Source organism: Pseudonaja textilis, chromosome 4, assembly GCF_049901715.1.
Source record: "Pseudonaja textilis isolate UNSWEBS1 chromosome 4, rPseTex1.2, whole genome shotgun sequence".
Taxonomy (NCBI): Eukaryota; Metazoa; Chordata; class Lepidosauria; order Squamata; family Elapidae; genus Pseudonaja; species Pseudonaja textilis.
The window spans coordinates 78415725-78442155 of NC_141993.1; the positions used below are offsets into that span (position 1 = coordinate 78415725).

Consider the following 26431-nt stretch of genomic DNA (forward strand, 5'->3'; position numbering starts at 1 on the left):
CTATCAAAAGCCCAGTTGCCTCTGTATGTCAAAGTTTGAGCATAGTCTTGATAGAACTGCCTACCAGGTCCATGGGATTCTTCAATCATTCAGCAAGTAGCAATAGCAAGAGCAAGAGCACTTAGACTTATATCTCTCTCTACAGTGCTTTATAGCCCTCTCTAAGCAGTTTACAGAATCAGCATATTGCTCCCAACAATCTGGCTCCTCATTTTACCAACCTTAAAAGGATGGAAGGCTGAGTCAATCTTGAGCCGGTCAAGATCGAACTGTTGAACTGTTGGCAGCCAGCAGTCAGCAGAAGTAGCCTGCGGTACTGCATTCCAACCACTGTGCCACCACAGCTCTTAAGTAGCTCCATTAGCTATCTGAGAAAGCCCTATCCATTTGGTTCCCCCTTGCTCTGGAAATTGGTGGCACTGGTTAGCTTCATAGATATGAGTGGTCTCACCATGGCAAAAGACAAATGCTAAGGTTCTGTACTTCAGATCACATTGTACCTTCTCTGAGACAGAAAGAGGCTGAATGTGTGACCTCAGACATGTTTGGTGCTCAGGGAATGGAGTCTAGCCCAAAACAGACATGGTTTCCCAGCATTATAAAATGGGATATACCACCATCAACCTGGTGGTAAGTTGAAATAGCTCAGGAATGTGCAAAAGGGAGCCCAGTATATCAGTAGGAGTCCCAATTTGACCCTTGATTTTGGAAATAAAGTTTCTGGTTTTCTGTTAAATAATTAAGGTATCTGGTTATCTGTGAAACATAATTTTGATACCTGCAAAACATCCAAATGATACTTAACAGCCATCCTCCCCTGCTCTTAGCTCACAGCTAATTCCAGATCCAAAACAGACGCGTACATTTTTGAGGGAGGAACATCCCTCTCTTTACTTATTTAGGTTTAAGGATGCAGGCAGGACTGCCCTTCTACCCGCAATTAGATGATATATAAAGATTCATTCATCTTTTCCCCTTTCACACCCCACAGTCCCTGACATCTGCCCACATCTGTTTGAAGTTATAGTCTATACATTCTACATTCTATGTCATATGAATCAGTACTTTCTGTGCTGTATTTTTAAACATGCATCTGAAATCTAAACAAACATTTAGTTGGGGAAACTGTAAAAATAAATTAAGAGAAAAAACAAAACAAAAACCTTCCTACCCTTTGAAAACTTTGTAAATTTCCACCTCCTCTTTTGGGGACTTTCACCAAGTTCCTGCTTAATTTTTATTCCACCCCCCAGCAGATTATTTTATTATTATTTGGTAGGGAAGCCATAATATTCACAGCATATTATGCATTGCCTTTTCCCCTTTTAGCGTGTCACATAGCTGGCTGGTTTGAACTGCATGTTAAGTAGTTATTTGGTCCTCATGTTTAACCAGGATTAGCAAAGTTCAAAATATAGATTATCAAACTGACATGTTCTCTTTTGCCTTTATAAAAACTAATTGCAATTTAGACTCAAATGCACAGAGAACCTGTTGGGAAACTATCAGCCAGGCAAGGAGGAAGGGTCAAGCAGGGAATTAGCCTTGAGTTGTTGTGCAGCTGCAAGAGGATTAGGATTGACACCCTTCTCCAAGTTCCTGGAACATCATCTGTTTGTTCCCAAGAGAAGGCAAGCAATCTGGTGAGATTCACGTATTATAAGTAGAATACAATAAAGTAGTCAGCTTGAAACCTTCCAGTATGGATCTGGCTGCCTCCATCTGACATAACCATATTAATGTAAAACTCAAACCGTTCCATTTGTAGCTTGTATCTAAAACTCAGGAGAAAACTAGATGTGTTTGTATCCAAATGTAGTCTTTGTTAGTGTTGAATTTATATTTTACCAACAAAGAAATAAAGGGAGACTAGAAGAGATCTATTTCAAGCTATTTAGCTCTCGTTAGCTAGCCATAATCTTTCTGGGATTTGAACCCGGGCTACTTGCATATTAAGTAGTTGTTCCCTACTGTTTCTTAGCTTTCTTCACTGTTTTGTGGTTGTGCAGTTGCACAGCATTTTGGAACATTATCATTGCAGCGTGCTCAAAGCACATTCCTCAACATTCCCAATCAGCCTGCCTTCTCATATGGAATGTACAGATACAAAGAATGAAACTCTTTTTCAAAAGGGCATGAATTGGCCGAGGCTAAAATTTTGAAACCTTTTAGAAACGAGAGCAAACTTTTCATCACCTTCAAGAACTGATATCACCTCTTGACAAACCTTAACTTCTTAGCATCTGCTCTCTGGGCTTAGTCTCCAACATGGCTTTTTTTACCTTTTGAATTTTATTCCAGACACGTTCTTTATCACTTTTCCTTCCTTCGAGGGTGTCCATGGCATCTGCCATTAGTGACTGCAGCTGTGACACCAAGATAAAAATTATCAGAATGGAATTCACACAGAAATAACTTTCCTAAATACACAGATTAAAAGCTAATTAAAAAATCATTTGGACGCTGATGATTTTATTGCTCATCTTTTGCACAATGAGTAGCATCACTTCGTCTGCCCCCCGGACATAATCCACATTTTGCTTTTTGTTATGATCCCGAATAAGTAAATATGCATTAGTAAATATGAGTTTTTAGCCTAGGATTTTTTTTTTTGTTGGTAGGTTTATAACAATTGCATTTTTTAAAACAATTATTTGTGTTCTGTAGCAATAAGAAAAAATTAGAACATATAAGTTCCATTAGTTTCAATATAATAATTGAATGCACACTTGTGTGTTCTACTAAAATTAAAATGAGACTAAAATGTATAGCCTAATAATAGTATCAAACTCAAAGCTCGTGGGCTGGACCCGTCCTGTGGGGTGTTTAGATTTGGCCCATGGGGCTGCCCTGGAAACAGAGAAGGACTGGCCTGCTGTGCTTCTGCCAGTGAAAACAGAGCCCCCTCCTCAGCACCATTTTTGCTGGCAGAATGCTGGGGGAGGCTGTCATGGCTGAAAATGAAGCCCAGGAGGACTACACATGGTCCTCCCGAGCTCTCTTTTTGCTGGCAGAGGGCTACAGGAGGGTCCTTCCAGCCCCAAACAAAGCCACCACAGATGCCCCTGACATGAGTGATTTGACCTGGCCACACCCACCCTGGCCACACCCACCCTGGCCATGGACACCCACCCCCCTGGTCAAAAACAACCCTGATGTGGCCCTCAATGAAATCAAGGTTGATACCCCTGGCATAATTTTATTTATTTATGTATTTATTATTTATTTGATTTGTATTGCTGCTTATTTGCGACTTTAGGCGGTTTACAACATACAAAACCACAATTTAAAACAATCAAACTTGTAAAATCAAATAAGTTAATATAGTAAAATCACCCCCCACCTCTGCCACCCCAGCAACAGCAGATTACACGAGCCGTTTAATGGGTTCCATCCGCTCTGGGTTCCCCAGGCCCACTGGCAGAACCAGGTCTTCAGCAGCTTCTGGAGGAATGGGGGCCAGTCTAATCTCTGGGGGAATGATGTTCCGGAGAGAGGGAGCCACCATGGAGAAGGCCCTTCTTCTGGGTCCCACCAGGTGTATCTCCCCCAAGGATGGAGATATGCAACATTCCCTGCCTCCACATTCTGAGGAGTCTGGGAGATGTGACTGGCAAGAGACGGTCCCTCAGATACCCTGGTCCCAAGCCATGAAAGGCTTTAAAGGTGACAACCAGCACCTTGAATTGCACCTGGAAGCAAATCGGCAGCCAATGCAGCTCCCACAAGAGAGGTGTGATACATGTACACACCGGGGTCTGCTCAAAACCATGTGGGCCACTGCATTTTGCACCAACTGGAGCCTCCAGATGCTCTTCAAGGGTAGGCCCATGTAGAGCGCATTACAATAGTCATAATGAATATTGTTTAACCTATTCTCTCTAAGTTATTAGTCTGTTGGGTTCGTTTTTGTATATTCACATTCTTAGGCCGCCAACTTGTCAATGACTCTGGGCAGGGTAGAAGATTAAAAACAAAGTTATAAAAAAAAAACCATCACAAATGGGTTAAAAAATGTGAATCCTGGTGGGACAAGCTATAGACAGCTTACATCTCACCCTAGCTCAGACCCTGGAGAAAGAGCCAGGTAAATAGTTTTGTGTAGTGATAACAATTGCGACTGGCAATTTGGACCTAAAAGCAAAATAGTTGCTAAGTGAAACATCATGATTTTACAGTCTTCAGCTTTCCTTTCCTATTTTTAAAAAACTTTATTGTGTTCTTTTTTAAATTCAAAAGCTAAAATAGCATGAAAATATAGCATTTTAGCAAAAGCTAAAATAGCATCAATCATGGTGAATCAAAACACATGTAAAATATCTTACAATACATTAGATTCCAAAATGGTATCAAAAAATACAATAAAATTAACACCTCAATTACAGGAAATATATGACACAAAACGGACACAAAATAAAAAGGTGGAAAGTGATACTGGTTCCCTAAGATGCATGCTATTCTGTTCTTGTGGAATAACACAGTTCATAATGAACTCCAAGAGGCAATCTCCAGATACAGAAATTGCAGCTTTAAATAGACCCTCAAAATCAGTTTCAACATAACCTATCAATTAAATCATTAATCTGCAGCAAGGCTGAAATTTGCACACCACAGCTGTGAACAGGGTTACAGGTAACTACAGAGCTATAAAGGTCATAAATACAAGGACTGGTTGCAGAGTTATTTTTTACCCACGGTTAGAACTCTGGATACTCACTCTGGATACTCACTAAACCAGGCAGTCATTAAACAGGACCACCTATATTTAAGATACACTTAAAGCAAAGCAGAATTAGGGCCATTTCAATCTGGTGTGTGTGTGTGTGTGTGTGTGTGCCAGGCTGATAGACAAGCACATCTTTGCAGATTAACAGTGTCAGGAGGAATCTTGTAGGTCATCTAGTCCAACCCGCCAAAGCAGGAAACCCTACACCATTTCTGACAAGTGGCTGTCCAGTCTCTTCCTGAAAGCTTCCAGGGATGAAGCTCCCACAACTTCTGAAGGCAACTTCTGTTCCATTGGTTGATTGTTCTCACTGTCAGAAAATTTCTCCTTATTTCCAGGTTGAATTTCTCCTTGTTCAGTTTCCATCCATTATTCCTTGTCTGGCCTTCAGGTGCCTTGGAAAATAGCTTGATTCCTTCCTTTCTGTGGCAGCCCCTCAAATATTGGAACTAGTGATGGGATTTTTTTTTTTTACTACTGGTTCTGTGGGTGTGGCTTGGTGGGCGTGGCAGGGGAAGGATACTGTAAAATCTCCAGAGGTGGTATTTGCTGGTTCTCCGAACTACTCAAAATTTCTGCTACCGGTTCTCCAGAACTGGTCAGAACCTGCTGAATACCACTTCTGATTGGAACCCTGCTACCCTGTCTCCCCTGGTCCTTCTCTTCACTAGACTAGCCATGCCCAGTTCCTGTAACTGGTCTTCATGTGTTTTAGTCTCCAGTCTCCAATGTCTTATCAGATAAGGTTGCTTAATGGATTGCTTAATGAAGCATTTCAACTCTGTCTGATCTTACAGGATGAACAGATTTTTTTTTCCAAACAAAATTGCACTGCATCAGATATTTCCTGTCTTGCATCGAAATATGGGCAGACACCATATGTATCTTTTAATTAATTAATTAAACTTTAATCAATAATTAAAATTTAAATTAAGTGATTCATTAAATTTGTTTGCCACCCATCTTGCTGCCAAGGCAACTCTAGGCAGCTTAGAACATCAAAATGGAACCGTAATTATATATACACCAATGTATAAAAATCTAAATAAAATCACAGATGAAAATACAGATTATAACTAAAGTTAAAAGATGGGAAGGAAAGGAGCAGAATGTACCAGGGAGAGGTGGAAGTTATGTTCTGTGTCAGAGGTCTCCAAACTTGGCAACTTTAAGACTTGTGGACTTCAACTCCCAGAATTCCTCAGCCAGCCATGGTTAGTTGAGGAATTCTGGGAGTTGAAGTCCACAAGTCTTAAAGTTGCCAAGTTTGGGGACCCTTGTTCTATGTTTTTTTTTCACAGGGTCAGTAGCTTCATTAAACTTGGGAAACTGGAAAAAGTAGTCTCCATTTGATTTTGCACATCATGTAAGATTTATTTGGTTTTAGTTCAGCATGTTGTATTAATCCAACCAACCACTGTGACTTAGTCAAACAAACCATGATGTAATGCAGTTTGTGAACCCAACCTCATTTGGATTCAGCTCCTCTATTGAAAATTCTTCTTTATAAACTTGTTTATACGCATCCTTCTGTTTATAAACATCCTTTTGAATTATATCTACTTGTGCCCTAAGAAACATTAGTTTATTCATTGTAGAATATTCATCTTGGGTTTCTGATGCTGCCAAGTTTAATAAAGAAAGCCTGAAAGCTTTGCAGACCTGCTAGAGGTGATTTGCTCGCAATGCTACCCTTGAAAAGGTTATTGGGATTATCCAAAAGATGAGGTTTGCAACTGGAAGAGCTAGTTTTAAATACTGTTTTCATGGCATGTGTTTAAACTGTGATGTATAGCTTGGGCTGTCACTCTTTCCAGAAAGGAGGGAAAAAAAACCTAGAAACAGTTCATTTGCATAACATAATTAATTTAAATGCATGCACAGTTAAAATTATCCCTTGTAACAGTTTGAAGTAGAGCTTGGGATTCTGTCTTTTATCAGAAGGACTGATATATTTAGGAAGGGTCTACTTCAAACTGTTACAAGGGATAATTTTAACCAGTTTTAATGATCAGGGGCTACACTTAACATTTCTAAGAGGAGCCAAGAGTTGCTGTGGGTGGAACGATGCATATACAGGCAGGATTACGATGCTGGTTCTTGCCTTCCTCTGGATTTTCTTTACTTTTAAAATGTGAATTGAAGCTCAGTCTTCGTGTTTCCCCTCTCAGATTTTCAGTCATTGGGTTCAGTGGCTGAGCATGACCTTTAGAGCCACAAAAATGTGGATTGGGGACCACATGTGTCCCTGGGATTTATAGGTTGCTAGCCAAGAACTAAAATAACATATAGCTTTCCTTCCTTTGAGATCTTTCTTTGTGGAGGCAACATTGGATTCAGTCACTAGCCTGGTCTCTAATGTTTGGAACAACTTTCCTACAGATGTTGTGAAAGCTCCAACACTGGAAGTTTTCTAGAAGAGATTGGACAACCATTTGTCTGAAATGATATCAGGTTTCCTGCTTGAGCAGAGAGCTGGACTAGAAGACCTCTAAGGTCCCTTCCAACTCTGATTTCTATTCTGTTCTATTCTATTCTGTTCTGTTCTGTTCTGTTCTGTTCTGTTCTGTTCCGTTCCGTTCCGTTCCATTCCATTCCAAGGTAGTGCAGTGGTTAGACTGCAGTACTGCAGGCTACTTCTGGTGACTGCAGGTTGCCTGCAATTTGGCAGTTTAACTCTCACCAGGCTTAAGGTTGATTCAGCCTTCCATCCTTCTGAGGTCAGTCAAATGAGGACCCAAATTGTTGGGGGCAATATGCTGATTCTGTAAGCAGCCTAGAGAAGGATGTAAAGCACTGTAAAGTGGTATAGAAGTCTAAGTGCTAGTGCTAGTGCTAGTGCTACTCTACTCTACTCTACTCTACTCTACTCTACTCTGCTCTGCTCTGCTCTGCTCTGCTCTGCTCTACTCTACTCTACTCATCTATTACATAAAGAACAGGTGTCCCCAGCCCTGGTCTGTGAACCAGCACCAGTCCATGGCATGCCAGCAACCAGGCCACGCAAAGCCTCATTCATGGAATGCAAACAGCATGCAAAACCGCACCCCCTCTGGTCCATGGAAAAACTTCTCCTCACAGAACCAGTTCTTAATGCCCACAAGGTTGATGGGGGGCACTGGACTAGAAGATCTCTAAATTCCCTTCCAACTCTCTTCTGATTTTGTAGTGTTCTAAGCCTACTATAAGACCTAGTTTGATGTAGTGGTTAGGGCAGTGGTGGCTAACCATTTGGGGCTCCTGTGCCAAAAATTGTGCATGCCCTCGTGTGTGTTCACTCATGTGCCAGCACCCAGAAGGCAATGTGCGCACCCTCCCACACCCCCTGCGCATGTGCACACAATCCCCTCACTTACCTACACCGTGCCTCACAGGTGACTTTCTGGCCGGTTTGAGGCCTTTTTCAGCCTCCCAGAGGCTTGACAAAAGCCTCTGCAGGCTTTGGAGGTTGAATAAAAGGCCTGGTTTGCCACTTCCGGTGTTACAGGAAGTGACAAAATGGGCCTATTACTGGGCCTGCAAAACCTTCCGAGGCTTTTTTCAAGCCTCTGGGAGGCCAAAAAAGACCTCAAACCAGCCAAAAAATCAGCTGTGAGGCACATGCATGTGCAGTGAGGTAAGTTTGCCTGCAGCGCACATGGCAGCACAAATGGCTCTGCATGTGCCACAGGTTTGCCATCATGGGGTTAGGGCATCAGGATAGAATTCTAATTTCACTTTAGGCACAAAGCCAGCTGGGCAACCTTGAGACATTCACTCTCTCTCAGCCCTACGAAGGAGACAATGGTGAAGCACATCTGAAAAATCTTGCCAAGAAAACAGCAGGGTCTTCTTCAAGCAGACTTCAAGAATGGAACAGGATTGAATGGAAGAAAAGAAAAAAAAACCCTCAGGACTCAAAAGAAGTATGAAAGCTGAGCAGCTAGATTAGAAATGGGCCCTTTGAGGAGTGAGTTTGTGATACACAAGTTGTGGAGCTTAAAAAGATAAGGGAAGTTTTCTGTTCATTGTTGGAATATTTGAGAGGCAAGGAATCCTATCACTGCATTAAATTCTGTTTCACTGGAGGGAATATTCAGATTCCTCACCCAACTGAAAGGAGAAATACATTTGCATGCAGTATTTTCTGAAAAGGGTACAACATTTCAATAAAGCCGATTGTATCTTTAAGATGTGTTTAATTTACAGGAATTAATAATGACATTTTGTGGGTTTTTTTAAAAAAAGAGGGCTTCTGTTGGGATGGGTAGCTTTGAGTTTATGTTAAAAGACTTGGTTCCTTCTTTCCTCTCTTCTTGGCCTCCTATCTTAAACTTTAAAGTCCTTATTTAATCATTTGAATCAGCAAAGCTTGGTTACTCTGTTTGGAACAAGCCAACAATTTCAACAGTTTAAAAACCAGTTTAAAATTCTGGTTTGTTAATTGCAGGAAAGTAGTCTTTTGAAGGTTTTCTGACTTGTTGTGGAGAAGAGAGGAGAAAAAAATACATTAGGATATTGTGTGCAAACCTATTTGCTTTTGTGGTGATATGCTTGTCTTCGTGATGACTATCAATATATTTTGAGAGAAGACAATAACAACAAAAGTACAGGGGGTAATTAATCCAAAATATTAAGCATTCTGTAAATTGTTTGGCTTTCATTTATTTATTTATTTATTGAATTTATATTGCCGCCATGATGACTCAAGTTGGCTTACAGAATATAAAACCACATTTAAAACAATAAAACTAATAAAAAGAATCAAATAAACTAATACAGTATAATATAATAAAATCACACACATCCTGCCCCAGTGGCAGCAGATCACACAAGCCTTTTAATGGGCTCCATCCCGCTCTAGGTTCCCCAGGCCCACTGGCAGAACCAGGTCTTCAGCACCTTCCGGAAGAGTATTAGAGTGATACTCTAATCTCTGGGGGAATGATGTTCCAGAGAGAGGGAGCCACCACAGAGAAGGCCCTTCTTCTGGGGCCCAACAGGTGTATCTCCCTTGAGGATGGGACCTGCAGCATTCCCTGCCTCCTTGCTCTGATGAGTCGGGTAGATGTGACCGGCAAGAGACGGTCCGTCAGATAACTGGGTCCCAAGCCATGACTTTAAAGGTGACAACCAGCACCTTGAATTGCACCCGGAAGCAAATCGGCAGCTAATGCAGCTCCCGTAGGAGAGGTAATACACGTGCACACCAGGCTCTGCACAAAACCATGCGGGCCACTGCATTTTGCACCAATTGGAGCCTCTGGATGCTCTTCAAGGGCAGCCCCATGTAGAGCCCCATACTTGATTTAGTATGCTGTATGGTCTCTCAACTGATGCAATTTGTAAACTATGGTTTGGGATTTGTGAGTGGAAGACTATCCAGTTATAATTTACTCAATACATCCTGGCTGGGGAAAGCATTGCTTAGGATAATGTGCAATTCCAACTGGAAATTCAGTTTGTCCTTGGTTCAGTTTGTTTGTATCATGGAATTATCCATATTAGCTCCTTGGCTCTAACCAGACCAGCTTTGTGATATGAACAGCAAAATTAAATTCTTAAGCACATAAACAAGATTAGGTCTAAAATTTTGATGGAGTTTCATTTGATTTTCCTGATTCTGTAACAAAAACAATGCTCCCCTGTTTCCATTAAACACTGCAGTCCTAATCTTGAAATGGATGGGGCAATCAAGTTCAAACAGAGTTTAAGTTAAGAGGATGTAGTGAAAATTACCACTAAGAAAGTAGGCTTCGTGCTTTCAGCATTTTTTAGTAGAACTAGCACATTTTTCAACCGTAGGAATATTCTATAGCAGATGAAAATCTCCAGCATAATTAGGCTATAGAATTCAGGAATGAAGATGAATATATGTGTCCCAAGATAATGTTGCAGGATCCAGTCAGTGGATGTAGTATTTCATTGTCTTCTTTCTCCCACCATATGGAAAGCTTAAAAGTGCTGGCTTTTAACTATACTTTTTAAATATAATTTTACTTACCCTTATGGATATAAACTTCTCCCTCTAAAAACTTACATTTGGCTTCATTATATTATAGATGTGTGCTTGGGTAAATATGGATCCAAATGGATTCCAATTTGGATAACCTAATTTTTTCCCCCCACAGGTCTGCATTTTCACAATCTTAGGATGGTTTGTGATACATTTTCTAAGTTTAGACAGAGCTTAAACCAAGGAAATGGAATAGGAAAGCAGAAGAAGCTAAACTATTCAAACACTGACCAAGCTAAGCTAGTTGTATAGCTACATATGGTCATCTTTATCTGATCTGATCAAGTGTTTCATGTGAACATAGCCAAATAGTAGCCTGCATGCAAAACAGACATTGTGTCATTGCATAGTATTTTCTTCCTTGCTTGCAGGCTTTTTGGTATTTTTGGGTTGGCTGCATTGGGGAACAATGTCCAGAATTAGCTGTATTTTCATCTGGATCAGCAGAGGGTCTCCTTGTGGTTTCAATGATAAATTCCTCAATGGGAATCCAACACTGAAGATGGAGAATGCAATTGTTTATCTACTGGTGAATACACTTCCAGCAGGGACTGATGATTGGATGTGCCAATATGAAAACATCTGACCCATTTTATTGTCTGCTTTATAGGGCAGGTTTCTGCTCTGAGTGTTTTCTACTTGGATTTTGAGTTAAACTAATCTCCTGTGTATTTTAAGGGCCAAAGAAGGACATAGCAATAGCAACAGCACTTAGACTTTCTGAATGTACATAGTGTTTTACACTCCTCTCTAACCGGTTTACAGAGTCAGCATATTGCCCTGAATAATCTGGCTCCTCATTTTACCAACCTTGGAAGGATGGAAGGCTGAGTCAGCCTTGAGCCTGGTGAAATTCAAATTGCCAAATTGCAGGCAGTCGGCAGTCAGCAGAAGTAGCCTGCAGTATTGCATTCTAGCCACCATGCCATCACTACTCATTTTGGAAATGATTGGAAATTTCTATCAGTCTGATTTACTTATTGGGTATTGCGAATTATGTTGGCCTGAGGTGAACCTGCCCACATGAAAAGCCATGAGCAACAGATATATAATCTGGGTTAGAGTCATAGAGGCAGGAAATGACAGTATAAGTTTTTCATATTTACATTTCTGCTTCACTTTGTTCTGCTGCTGTATTTGTAGGGGATGCATTTCTGGAATCCAATCCAATTATATAAATTGCAGTCCCTTAAACTGGCTCTGAATCTCCTTCATGGTTTAGTGAGTATTGCCTGCTCCAAATTTCCAACCATTGATAATATTATAGGTTCTTAGCAACAATTGCTCTTTGGCATGGCTCTGAGATTACCATATGGTGACATTGAAAAGTAGCTTATGAATGTGGGGGACAGTTTTCTTCTTCTTCTGAACAATAACAACAATGAACCTTAATGCCCTCAAGCCCTTTCAGAAGTTAATTGGAGTCTTTGCTTTGCCTCTCAAGAACAAGTAATCCTATGTAGATGTGATTCCTACTACATTTGTCCTATCATGGATCTTCACACTCCATCATATCCCCACATTTACTTGCAAGGGAGCCATGGCTTTTACATCCCTGCATTCTGTTTGACCTTAGATCATTGTGTCCTTCTTCTTGTTACTCTATTGCAGGGGTGTCAAACTGGATTTCTTTGAAGGCCAGATCAGCATTGTAGTTCTCCTTTGTGGGCCAGCCCGGGGGCGTGGAAAGGGAGAGACAGCCTGGATAGCCTCCTGCAGCACTTTGCTGGCCAAAATGGAGGGGGGGGGGAGGAATGTGCAGCCAGTTTTCAGCCTGGAATGCCTCCTGAAGAACTTTGCCAGCCAAAATGGGGCATGTGTGTGTGTGGGGGGGCGAGCGTGCAGCCCATTTTCAGACTGGATGGCCTCCTGAATCATTTTGACATTTTGGCTGCCAAAGGCACCATGGGCTGGTCCTTTGCTATTTCCAGGCAGCCCCAGATTTAAGCATTGCGTGGGCCTTGAGTTTGACACCCTTGCTGTGTGTCCCTCACCCTCACATATGCAATAGAACACTAGTTAGGAAAACTATAATTTACAGTCTTTCACAATAGAACAAAGAGATCTTGCAATGGCCATAAAAATATTGCCCTGAATCCAGGCCACTTCATACGCTTAGCCCAGACTTTGGCAGAATGCCATGCTCAGGATTTCAGAGTCCCAGTACATATTCCTAAGGAGCAGAAACCAAAAATAAAATTCTAGCTTCCTTCCTTCCTTTGTCCTCCAAACCAATTCCAAAAGGGCTGAGAAACAGCATGCTTACCAGTTCTGCATCTGGTTGGCTGATATCCTGGAGGTAAGGAATAGTGGCCAGCTCAGCCATAGCTTGATTGATCACTTGAGATTGTTCTTTGATGCGCTGCAGGCGTCCAAGGAGGCTTGCATATTGCAGCTTTTCTATCACACCTGAACATGCACAGAAGGATTCCTGGGCTCACAAGGAAAAGGAGAGTGGTTAGGGGTTGAAAGCTGTGGAAGTGATCTCATTTCAGCCCTTAACAACTGACGTTGGCTCTTATTATAATCACACATTTGACTTTCAAATAAACAGGCCAATGGAATATTTTTGATCTATAATTGTTAACTGGGGTGAACAAATATGGCTCCAATACACATGCTCCCAGATGCTATAGCAGGGGTCTTCAAACTTGACAGCTTTAAGACTTGTGTCAGGCATCCATAAATTGCTCTGGAATTTAATTAAGCTCTGGAATTCATAGCTGCCAACTTGTGGACTCCAACTTCAAGAATCCCTGAGCTAACATGACTAGAGGAGGAATTCTGAGCATTGAAGTCCATAAGTCTTAAAGCTGTCAAGTTTGAAGACGCCTGTGCAAAAGGTTTATTTATTTATTTGTTTGTTTGTTTGTTTGTTTATTTATTTAGGTTTATTTATTTATTTATTTGTTTATTTGTTTATTTATTTATGTATTTATTTGATTTGTCAATAGCTTACAAGATACAGGTATAAGAATAAACATAGTTTTGAATACATGAGATGGATACTTATAAGAAAAATAAAAACTAAAAGAAACAATAGGACAGGGACAGTAGGCACAATTAGTGCGCTTATGCGTGCCCCCTACAGGCCTCTTAGGAAGGGGGTGAGGTCAATAGTAGACAGTCTAAGGTTAAAGTTTTGGGGGTTTGGGGAAGAAACCACAGAGTCAGGCAGAGTATTCCAAACATTGACCACTCTGTTGCTGAAGTCATATTTTCTGCAATCAAGTTTGGTGCAATTAACCTTGAGTTTGTATCTATTGTGTGCTCTTGTATTGTTATGATTGAAGCTGAAGTATTCATTTGCAGGTAGGACATTGCAATGTATGATTTTATATACTATATTTAGATTGAACCAAAGGCGGTGTAGTTCTAGGTTTTCTAGGTCTAGAATTTCAAGTCTGGTGGCATAAGGTATTCTGTAACAAGTAGAGGAGTGGAGAACTCTTCTTGTGAAATATTTCTGGACTTTCTCAATTGTATTAATATCAGATACGTAATGTGGGTTCCAGACTGATGAGTTGTATTCAAGTATTGGTCTAGCAAATGCTCTAGTTAGTAGTGTGATATTACCAGAGAAAAAGCTACATAGGATTAGATTAACAACTCTTAATGCCTTTTTGGCTATGTAGTTACAGTGGGCTCTAGCACTTATATCATTAGAGATGAGTACTCCAAGATCCTTGACAGAGTTTGGATCCTCAACAAGGTCTTGACTATTCAGCCTGTATTTTATTTTCTGATTTTTTTTGCCAATATGTAAGACAGAGCATTTATTTGTTGAGATTTGAAGTTGCCATTTGTTTGACCATTCTGATACATAGTCAAGGTCTTTTTGGAGGCTAGCAGTATTGTCTGTGGTGTTGAATAGCTTTACATCATCAGCGAAGAGAACGCAGTTGCTCTTAATGTATCCTTCCTCTATCTATGAGTTGATGGTGAACTGTAATTATAATGTGACAAGAATGGGGAACATTCATATATACATTACCAGTATATATTAGAGAATACAGAATAACAGAGTTGAAGAGATATTGGAAGTCTTCTAGTCCAACTCCTGCTCAAGCAGAAGACCCTATAGCATTTCAGACAAATCGTTGCCCAGTCTCTTTTTAAAAGCTTCCAGTGTTGGAGCACCCACGCCTTCTGAAGGCAAACTATTCCAGGGTTAATTGTTCTATCAGGACATTTCTTCTCACTTCTAGGTTGCTTCTCTTTTTTGTTCAGTTTCCATTCATTGCTTCAGTTTACATTGAAATCCTAATTTATTGAAAGTTTAATTAAAATGGCTTTTTATTCTGATCCTGCCCCTTTCCTTGTCCTCCCATGCTAATTTTATTTTATAATCTAGTCTTCGGGGCAGTGGTGGGATTCATTTTTTTTTTACTACCAGTTCTGTGGGTGTAGCTTGGTGGGCGTGGTTTGGTGGGTGTGGCAGGGGAAGGATACTGCAAAATCCCCATTCCCTCTGCACCCCACTAACCTGCTTTCCATCTCTGTTGGAAAGCTGAGACTTGGGAGGCAGAGAGTAGATGGGGCGAGGCCAGTCAGAGGTGGTATTTGCTGGTTCTCTGAACTATTCAAAATTTCCACTACTGGTTCTCCAGAACTGGTCAGAATCTGCTGAATACCACCTCTGCCTCGGGCTACTTCAAGGTCATTTGCAGTCCTTAGGCCTCCATAATGGAAGGTGCAGATGAAGTGGCAGAGATCTTGTCTAAAAGATCACACTTCAGCCTGTATCTCTCTCAGCCACACATGGAATACATTAGCTCAACTGTATTTTATGCCCAGATTTACTGCTTCTCCAGAAAATTGCTAGGCACATGCTTAAGCAAACAAGTTCATGTCTTTTTAGAAGAGTGCTAAACCATGTTAGACCACATCAGTGATCTGTCATTAGGGGAACTTGAAAAATAGCTAAAACTCTCATCCAAGGCACTTGCCCATAGTACCTAGGTTTACTGCTAAGTCCATGCTACGGACAATGATTGATCATTTTTCCTGCTGGCAAATGACATTAAATCAGAGAGGAAACACAGACAGGGGAATCCATCAATTGGTTTCTAAAAACTGTCACATATTTAATATGCAGCTAGAGTAAACAGTCTCATCACCAAAGCTAAATAAGGACCCCGCACTTTAAAAGGGATATGGAGAAATTGGAGTAAGTTAAAACTGGAGAGCTGCCAGGATGATAAGAAACCAAACCCCAGGGGGAGTGGTTAAAGGAGACATGGTTTTTTAGCTTGCAAAAAGAAAGCAGAGGAGAGGCATGAGAGCTGCTACAAAGATATAAAAGGGCTGTCAAGCACAAGACATATGAGGGCAGGACAAAGATCAATGGATTAAAAAGGATTTTTTTTTGGAGTGGAATATTAGAAGGAATTGGGTTATGGTAAAAGGTAGCTAAAGAAACTGTTAGTTTAGAACAGTGGTGGGCAACTATAGTCATTTGATGACTTGTGGACTTTGACTCCCAGAATTCCATGCTGGCTCAGGAATTCTGGGATTTGAAGTTCACAGGTCATAAAATTGCTATAGTGACCCATCCCTGGTTTAGAACAATGGTGGATTCTCTCCAATGGAAGTTTGCAAATGAGGAACAAATAGCCGAACAACTTCTGAGGTAGTTCAGTGCCTTTCTGCACTGAGCAGGAAATTGGACTAGATTACCTGTAAGATCTTTTCCAATTCACACATTCCATGATTCTTCATATGAAGTGCACTCGATTGGCCAATAATCATTCTTAAACTGGTTACTGAATTAAAACAGGTTTGGTCCTATGCTTAAATATTATTATGTCTAATAATTTATTCATGTCTTTACCAAGGTACATTTCAGTTTGGAAATGCTACAGTACAGGTGACTTGACTTATGATTGTTCACCTAGTGACCATTTGACATTATGATGGCTGAATTTTCCACCACCACCTGCCCCATGTGGTTACATCATCACATTTTTAGAGCTCAGCAAACAAGTCATTTTTATGGTCATTTGCAGCATCTCGCAGTCATGTGACCATGCATTTCAATGCTTTTTGCTGGTTTCTGGTTGCCAGATAAATATAAAATTATGAGTTACCAATAAAGGAGATATTTGTAGCTCAGGATTGAAATGATGGCTCCTTGGTGTTCTCTGAGCTTGGTTGTTGTTTTTTCTTTGGGTAATGAAACATCTGCAAGAAAACAACCAAGCTCAGAGAACACCAAGGACCCCTCAAATTATGAATTAACTGAACAGGTTGAGTTCATCTGTTCTACACCACAAAAAAGCCAATCAGGATTAAAACTAACCAAACCTGGCACATTGTACAAATGCACCTGCTAGATTTAGTTAAATGTATTATATACAAAGGCAGCAAGGATCTTCTAACAGATGAACTGAAAAGTGATAAGAATATGATTTCACCTCCCCTTAATATCCTGGCTCATAAGCTTTCTTCATTTTTCCCTTTGAAACTGTTTGGGTTCCTTCACTAACATATTAGAATTGGAAAGAAATGTGGTGATAGGTACATCTCTCCTGTCCCTTCACAGTCAACTTTTAAGCAAAACCCGGAGGCATTGCTTCTGGCAGGATTTGAAATGCTATATGCCAACATCTCAGACTGGATTTTTTTTGTGTGAGAAAAGGAAGTGTTATCTAAAGGTGGCCTTGAAATAACTAGGTCAAGGCATGCAGTGGAAAAAAAGATAGAGAAGGGAATCAAGAATGCTTAATATCTGAGAACTCAAGTTAGGAAGCATTCTGCTTTCCAGTCCTATTTTATACAAGCATTTAATTCCCTATGACACCCGTGGGAGGAAGAGGTTTCCAAGCAAAATTCAAATGGATTAATCAGAATCTTGGATGGCTTCACTAGGCCTCTTCCAGAAGATTCCTTGCATCCCCTAACTGAAGCACAAATAAATTTTGCCACCATGTTGCTTTGCTTTCATCCCTGGCCTATAATTGAGGCAGCTGAAGCTTGTTCTTGGTTGTTCTATGCCTAAAAACAGAGTCCCCAGCCCAGGAACCAAATAAAAAGCAACCTAAATGGTGATAAAGAGACGCAGCCAGAAAACAGGCAGCATCTGAGAAAACTGGGAAAAGAGAGGTGTTTTTTCCTTCCCTCAGATGGGCATGAGGGAAAAAACACTTCGAGTCATTTCCTTCAGATGGAGCCAAGATTGAAAAGAAGACAAAAGTCAAGAAGAGCAGCCAGGAACAAACAAGATGAAAAGGGGAAGAAAAAGCCAAGACTTTGAAAAGAAAAAAAAAAAGAAAATAGAAACTGAAAAAGATAAAAGACATATCGAACTCTGTAGAAAAAGGAGTATACTCTAGAGAGTGACAATACAGGAATTAAGATGTAAGAATGTAGAAATCAGCGGGAAAGAAGCAAATTAGTAAGGTAGACAGAAAAATGTGAGAATGTGATGAAATTGGGTTTTAAAGAATAATGTAAATTAAGAACCTATTGCCTTAAAAAGAGGACAATCAGTAGGAGATGGATGAACTCAGTTATAATGAAGATAAGGACACCTTTGGAACAGCTGAATGTCCAAGTTAGGCACAGATTATTATGAAGAAAATCTGTCTGCTGCTAATCCTCACTTAGTGACTACAATTGGGACCAGCCATTGCTATGTGCCATGATCATTAAGTGAAATATTATGTGACTTACAATTTTATTTCTATTTGCTCAGTTTAACACTGCTTGTCATAAGCCAGGTGTAAAATACACAAATGACTGGAGACACTGTGATAGTTATAAATGTACATTGGTTGCAAAGTGCCCGAATGGTGTTCACATGATCACAGAGCACTGTGATGGTCATAAATGTAAAGATTGGTCTCAAAGTTGTTTTTGTACACTCTTATAACTTAAAACAGTAATGAGACAAGGTAGGCACTAAATGAGGATTATCTGTATGTGGTTGCTAAGACTGACAATGACTTAGTGGTATGTAAAAAAAATACTGGGCATAGTTGAAATAAATAATTATAATATAAGATTGATTTTTGCACTAGTTGAAGGCATTTATAATTGACAAGGCCTTTTTTAAATGTGTCAAAGAAAAATTTCCCCTGTCACTGAAGGGAGAATATAGAAAACTCCATCCAATTGTCATAGTTTTTAAATGCTCGGTGACTTAAATACACTTTAAGTGTATTGAGTTGGTCAGTATGATTATTGGTGGTTTGAAGGAACAGCTGCAATAGGAAGTGAGTCCTGGGGGAATCCACCAGTTCCTTTCCTAAAAATGGCTTGAAACTGGTGCTGATGGACAGCACCTTTATTAGCTCAAATTAGCCTTGGATATTTGGAATAAGTAACGGGACAGAATGTATGACAGTATGCTTTTACTGCTGATTGAAGGAGTAGTGGAAAAGCCACTACAGGTCCTGTTTTGCATGAGATTGAGTAATAAAGAAACTTCTTGGATTTGGATTTGTGTCAGTTTTGCTTAGCTCTCCCTGGCCATTTTGGTTGAGGAAACCATGACAGTGTTGGACAGGCATGTCCAACTCATAGCCCCCCAGGGTTCACATGTAGCCCTGGACAGCTAGTAACATGGCTGCACAAGATTGTAAACTTTTAACAGTATCATGTGATTTTTAATGATAATTATTATATAAATTTTTATGCAGTCCGAGAGAATTCCTCCTCACTCAGTGTGGCCCAGGGTAGCCAGAAGTTGGACATGCCTGGTCTATAGGCTACATGTGCCTCCAGGATCGAGGTTTTTTTCTCTGAAATTTTTGACAGGACAAGCATATATCTTTTTTTAAAAACCTTTTAAAAAGCAAAATGGGAGGTCTTAGGGAAGCATATCAATGTCTACAGCTCACCACTATGCAAACCTTTGAAAAAAAGCCTGAAATTGCCTCTTTTCTATTGATTTTACTGACTGATTTTTAGCAGCACAATGATAGGCTCTTTTAGCTGGCTCGGGCCTCTTTTTTTAAAGAGTAGAAAAGAAATGTGAGTGTTTTGTTTCTCTTGTTCATCCCCACCCATAAAACATTTGCCGTGTCCAGCTGGCCAGGAGAGTGAATTGCAATTGTTGACATATCCTTGGTTTAAATATATGGTCCAGGAAGAGATAGGGTGTGGCATCTATCATGCTCCTTCGCACAGATGTGTCAAGATTGTGGCAAGGCACTTCATTTCATTCCAGCTTTTTCTAAATGACTGTTGTTTGGCTCTCGAGCACTGTTATAACTTTTCTTTAACACCAGCATGTTTAACCACCTGTAGTGATGTCATGATGATGCGTACTATATGTCGTGCAGACGGCTCAATTCATTGATATATAAATTACTCAATTATATAACTATATCCTTAAGACCGCACTTGGAATATTGCATCCAGTTTTGGTCACCACAATATAAAAAAAGATGTTGTGAATTGAGAAAGAGAGCAAAGAAGAACAAAGATGATAAGGACACTGAAGTCTAAAGCATATGAGGAACGGTTGCAGAAATTGGGTATGTCTAGTCTAGTGAAAGGAAGGACTAGGGATGACATGATAGCAGTGTTCCAATATTTGAGGGGCTTCCACAAAGAAAACGGGGTCAGCTTATTCTCCAAAGTACATTAGGGTAGAACAAGAAGCAATAGATGGAAACTTATCAAGGAAAGATCCAACCTAGAAATAAGGAGAAATTTCCTGACAGTTAGAACAATTAATCCAGGGGTCCCCCAATTCCAGGCCATGGTCCATTTGGAAGCAGGCTGTAGAAGCAGAAGGAGAGTATATGCACACATGCGGTTCCATTTGTGTGAGTGGTGGGTTCATGAGCCCACTGCTCATTGAAATGAAGCTGCATGCTTGCTCACCATTCACATGTAACCATTCCCTTTCCCTCACTTCCTGCCAGTAGGCAAAGCTGGAAAGGTTAGAGATCACTGAATTAAATCAGCAGAACGACATGCCTCCGGGAATCGTGGGTGCTCCAACACTGGAGGTTTTTAAGAAGAAATTGGACAATCATTTGTCTCAAAGAATAGAATAGTTGGGAGGGATCTTGGAGGTCTTCTAGTCCAACCCTCTGCTTAGGCAGGAAACCCTACACCATTTCAGACAAATGGTTATGCAATCTCTCCTTAAAAACTTCTAGTATTAGAGCATTCACAATTTCTGGAGACAAGTTGTTCCACTGATTAATCGTTCTAACTATTAGGAAATTTCTCCTTAGTTTTAGGTTAGTTTTCTCCTCTTTTTTTGTATGACCAAAATTTGGATGCAGTATTCCAAGTGTGGCCTTACCAAGGCATTATAAAGTGGTATTAACACTTCAGGTGATCTTGATTCTATCCCTCTGCTTATGCAGCCTAGAACTATGTTGGCTTTTTGGGCAGCTGCAGCACACTGCTGGCTCATACTTAAACAATTGTCCACTGGGACTCCAAGATCCCTCTCACTTGGTAAATGGCACGGGGTTTCCTGCTTTGAGCAAGGGGTTGGACTAGAAGACCTCCAAGGTCCCTTCCATCTGTGTTATTCTATTATTTTGACACGCTTTCTAATGTAATTGTCCTGTCATTGCAACATGGGGAGGGGCTCAGTGGTGGGATTCAAATATTTTTACCACCAGTTTGGTGGGCGTGGCTTGGTGGGCCCATTCTGTGTGCGTGCACACACCAAATGCACACTTTGCACAGGTGCAGAGGCATTTGTGCAAGTGCAGAGGTGTTCTAACTCACCTAAAGCAAGCCTCCATGATCCCAGTCGCTTCAGCAGCTGCCGTGTGGCACTCTTCTGTGCCACGCAAAGCAGCTGCGCTTCAAATTCAGAGAGTGAAGGTGAGTATGGGAGCCTGGGTGGGCGAGCGGGCCCAACAACAGAGCAGCGGAGAGAACTAGTTTGGTCCCTGCTGCTTATCGCTGCTACCGGCTTGGCAGAACCGGGCTGAACCAATAGAACACCACCACTGGAGAAGCTGTTGCAATCAGATTGATAGGGTATTCCAGTCGGGGGAAATGATACAGGAGAGGTGTTCCTTTCCTCAACTGTGATTCCAGGATGAATCGGTAACTCCAACCTCAGTTTTATTAGCATTTAAAGATATGGGCAATGCATTCTTGTCTAGCTTGAATCCCAGGAGTGTGATACGAGTCAGGCTACTTCATATCAGCCTGCAGTGGGAATACGATATTTCTTATGGATTGGCTGGGACCCAAGTGCCTTGTAGGTGGTAAATGAACAGATCAGGATGAAAGCTATAATAAATCTTTGCTGCACATTTACTGAATGGAGGGCATTCTGGCTTCTCCTGCCTGCACATCCATACATTTGGGCTAAAAAACAAAAATCAAATTGAAGAGCTAATCTGGCTACGGCTGAATAAACAAGGCAATTTTCCCTTAGCCCATGGTGGAAGAAATAACCCTCAAGTCTCATTCTTATATTTAAGGGCGGGGGGGAGAGGATTATAGCAGGTTGAATGCTGTCAGGGGTTATATTTTGGCGGTAACAAAAAAATGCCAAAAGAGAGTGTAAATAACTGCCTTTGGCAGCAATAAGAGCCCACGGGGATACAAAGCTCATGATGGAAATTACCTGAGTGATGGTGGAGTTTGAGAGACAACTAGGAAGCAAGAAACAAAATAAGAAAGTGGCCAAGGGGAAGCTAAAAACATCTTGTCCCGGTACTTCAAAGGTTAAGTAAAGAGGAAGCTGAAAGGAAGGCCTAAGGCATGCTGAATTGGATGATTTAGCTGAGGAGGAAAACCTTGACAAATGGACTGAGGGCCAAGGAAGAAGTTTGGCACAAGGCATTTGAAAATGGGCTTTTAAAAGGAATGAAGTCAGCAAACAGAAAAAGCTTTCCAGCCAGGTCCTGGTGAGCAAAAAACAAAAAACAAAGCAACTCCCCCACTCCCAGCCCACTCCACCACTCAAAAATCTAAAAGTCAAAAATAAGCAGTAATCAAAAGCAGCAGGCCTTTTTGGTCAATCTGGGAATAATTGTTGTGGTTTGCCGGCAGCCTGTGCAGATAGCAGTGGAATTGGACAGTGGGGAAGAACGGGGACGAGTCTGTAAGTCTGTGGAGGACTCGGATGAGGCTCCTGTGTCTGATGCAGAGATGGGGCCAGGACCATCTGGGAGTGGAGTGCTGACACTGGAGCCTCCAGAGTCTGGCAGCAGCGATGCCGAGGAAGCAGGGGAGCCTGTTCCCAGTGCATGTGTGCGCAGAGCTGCTAGAAGGCAAGAGCCGCTGAGAGAACAGGGGTGACTCGGAAGAAAGGTTTAGAGGTGATTGCCCCTCCCCTAAGGCATAAAAGACAGGCAAAGGTGACAAAACTTTTGCAGGAAGCAAAGTCGTTTGTTTAGTTTGGATTAATCCTTGAAGCTCTGTGTGGACTTTGTACTTCGGTTGGTTTCTTATAATTCATTTGGCACTTCAGTTGTTGGCAGCGATTCAAAGGAAAGAAAGGTGGGTGCTTATCTTGGGACTCATTATCGGCTGGGAATGAAAATAATTCCCGTGATGAAATAAAACAAGAGTTGTTTTAACTAAGCATGTGCTTAGTTACGCTCTCAGGAAGCCTTGGTCAGAGCAATAATCCAGGAAAAGGAAATTTGTTCAATTGATCTTCCTATGAGTCCTGGTGGCACAGTGGTTAAAGTGCAGTGCGAATCATCCTTGATTTTACAACGGTTCATTTAGTAACTGTTTAAAGTTATAAAGCCACTGGAAAAAGTGACATGACCATTTTTCACACTTAAGATTATTGCAGCATCCTCCTACCTGTTCCACTACCGGTTTGGTGATTGCACACATGTGCGCACACACCTAATGTGCGTGCACCTAATGCACCCACGCAGCTTTCCCCACACCAGCTGAGGCCTGCACTGCCAATCAGCTGAGAGGATAAAGAAGAGAAAAGCACAAGGGCGGATGGGAGGGCTGATCCTGCACTTTTCTTTTTCCTCTCAGCTGGCTTTTTTTGGTCCTTTTAGCTGATCGTAGGAAGCTTTTTTTTTTAGTACCGGTTCATGTGAACCGGTTCGAACCAGCAGCATACCACCACTGCTCATGTTCATATGATTTACATATGGCTGCTTGACAACAGACTCATATTTGTGGTGGTTGCAGGGTCACATAATCCCCTTTTGCGACCTTCTGACAAGCAAAGTCAATGAGGAAATCAGGTTCACTTAACGCGTTACTAATTTAAGAATATGCAGAGATTCCCTGAATGAATGGGATGGAAGAAGTCATAAAATGGGACAGAACTTACTTAACAAACTTCTCACTTAGCAACATAAATTTAGGGCTCAATTGTGATAAGTTGAGGACTACCTGTATTGCATGCAAACTCTGCACACTGTTTGGAGTTCGATCCTGATGGGCTCCAGGTTGACTCAGCCTTCCATCCTTCTGAAGTCAGTAAAATGAGGACCCAGATTGTTGTGGGCAATATGCAAATAATACTTCCACATTGTGGACTGCCCAAAGAGTACTGTAAAGCACTGTGGAGCGATATAAAAGCCTAAATAGCGAAGCACTTAGACTTATATACCACTTCACAGTGCTTTACAGCTCTCTCTAAGCAGTTTACAGAGTCAGTATATTGCCCCCAACAATCCGTGTCCTCATTTTACTGACCTTGGAGGGATGCAAAGCTGAGTCAACCTTGAGCTATTCAGAATCGAACTGCCAAGCTGCTGAACTGCAGCCAGCAATCAACAGAAATAGGCTGCAGTTCTGCATTCTAACCACTGCACCACCACGATTTTTGCTATTTTCTCTCCCTTGATCTAGGGACCTTCTATTGGTCAGTAACCAAGGACTAAAAAGAGTTATTCCAAAGTCTAAGCCAGCTTTCTCCAACCTATTTTAGCTGTGCTGTGAGAGTGGCTAGCATAGTCACGTTGCCAATATGGCATCAATTATCCAACCCATCTGGAGGATACCACCTAGTCAAAGTCTCATTGACAAAATGTTGATGAGGCAAAATGGTCAAAGTTATTATTATTTTTTAAATGTAGTGAATCTCTTGCACAATGGCAGCCTCACCCAACCCACTTGACTCAGTTCCTGTTTTTACCTGTTTTTTGGGTGTGTACAAACATATTCAGTGGGCTGGGATGCGAGAAGATAAAGACATAATTGGCTTACAGTGCAATTGTACCCAGGTCTGCTAAGAAATACCCCCAAGTTTCTCATAGGCAGGTGTAAGAATGCAGTCTTAAATGATAATATGATTGTGAACCAAAGAAAATCTTTACTTTGAACCCTTCAAAAAGGATCTTGATCTCAATTTTTTTGTGTGTGTGTGGTCTTCTTACTTTTGAAAAATTAGAAGTTTCTTTTCATCGGAAACTTGAGGAAATCATCAAACAGCCGCATGCTTTTCAACCCCCGCTCAATTCTTTTGATGGGATTGTATAGAATGTGCCTAAACAGCAGCCTACTCTGAGTGGAGAACGGCGAACAGGTTTCGGTAAATAGGATGCCCTTACTTATTCCTTTTTTTTTAACACAAATTCTTTAAACTTTTAAAATATTTTCTAGCAGATTTGGATGAAAGTTGTAGCTATAATTGCCTTTTCTGAAATCTGAAAACTCCCTAAGTTGCAAAAGCACTACAAGAGATTTATGTAAAGAAGGGATAAACTAGTTCATCATACACGTAGAAGACATCAGGCTGAAACTTTACTTCCTTTTAAGTTATAAGCCCAAAGATTTACTTCCGTTTAAGCCTACTTGCTCTTAAAATCCAATTCACTAACTCATTTAAGCTGAAATATGGAAATTCAATTCAAAGGACACTAACTATTACCAAACGAGCTATGTCTTTAGATACTTTGACATAGCTGACTTGCAGATTTAAGCTAAGTACTTCCTTTCTTCTCTTCCCTTATTAACTGGATAAGATATTTGACTGTAATAGTAGACTGAGGCAAGGGTCTCAGGGAAACATAACTTTACTCACTGTTAATTTGGTGCCTCTAATAAAATCCATTATTGGTAAGATCTTTTTCCCGATGGTCTCCAGGTGTCTCTCGGCTTCATCTTTTGTGATGGGGCTGAAAGGAGCTTTGTGCTCTAGTGAGGAGGCAAAAAAGGTTACACTGAATATCATGCCCATACATTTATATTCATGGTTATATCATGGGGATAGGAACAGTTAAGGAACCACTAAAACATTGGTTAACTTCAAAATGTGTATGTGTGTTTGTGTGCGTACATCCATTGAACATGGTTTCCTACTTTGGAAAACTGTGCAATACTCCGTATCAGCAGGAACTGACCTGCTCAAATCGTCTTCACCAAATTGTTTTTCCTATCTTTGGAGATGCACATAAGGTGGGATAAATGAAATTGATGGTGATCTAGCCTTAAGTCAGTGTTTCGACCTTGACAATTTTATGATGTGTAGATTTCAACTCTCAGAATTCCCTGGCATGGAATTCTTAGAATTGAGATCCACACATTTTAAAATTGCTGAAATTGAGAAACAGTATGTTAAGTAGAAATCAGAGAAAGAGAGAGAGAGAGAGAGAGAGAGAGAGAGAGAGAGAGAGAGAGAGAGAGAGAGAGAGAGATTTTACCACCTGAAAATGTTGGCAGTTTTCTACAAGACATTTTTTCTAAAATTTTTCCAACTTCTTTGTTTTTCAGGCCCAGGGTCAGCAAATAGGATTGAGGAGATGGACAAGACCAATCAGCTGTTTGTGGCAAACTGTGCAGTCCATGAGGGT

At 40.9% G+C, this 26431-nt stretch overlaps 1 protein-coding gene across 1 annotated transcript in view; it reads right to left on the reverse strand.

The window, feature by feature from the left end:
* Positions 1–26431, reverse strand: part of SPATA16 (spermatogenesis associated 16) — a 178305-nt gene that overhangs the window by 28065 nt on the left and 123809 nt on the right. The window contains exons 6-9 of the mRNA XM_026705681.2: positions 26285–26431; positions 25663–25775; positions 12988–13152; positions 2283–2366 (exon numbers count right to left, since the gene is read on the reverse strand). Coding sequence (XP_026561466.1) covers positions 2283–2366; positions 12988–13152; positions 25663–25775; positions 26285–26431 — 509 coding nt within the window. The remainder of the gene's footprint in view (positions 1–2282; positions 2367–12987; positions 13153–25662; positions 25776–26284) is intronic.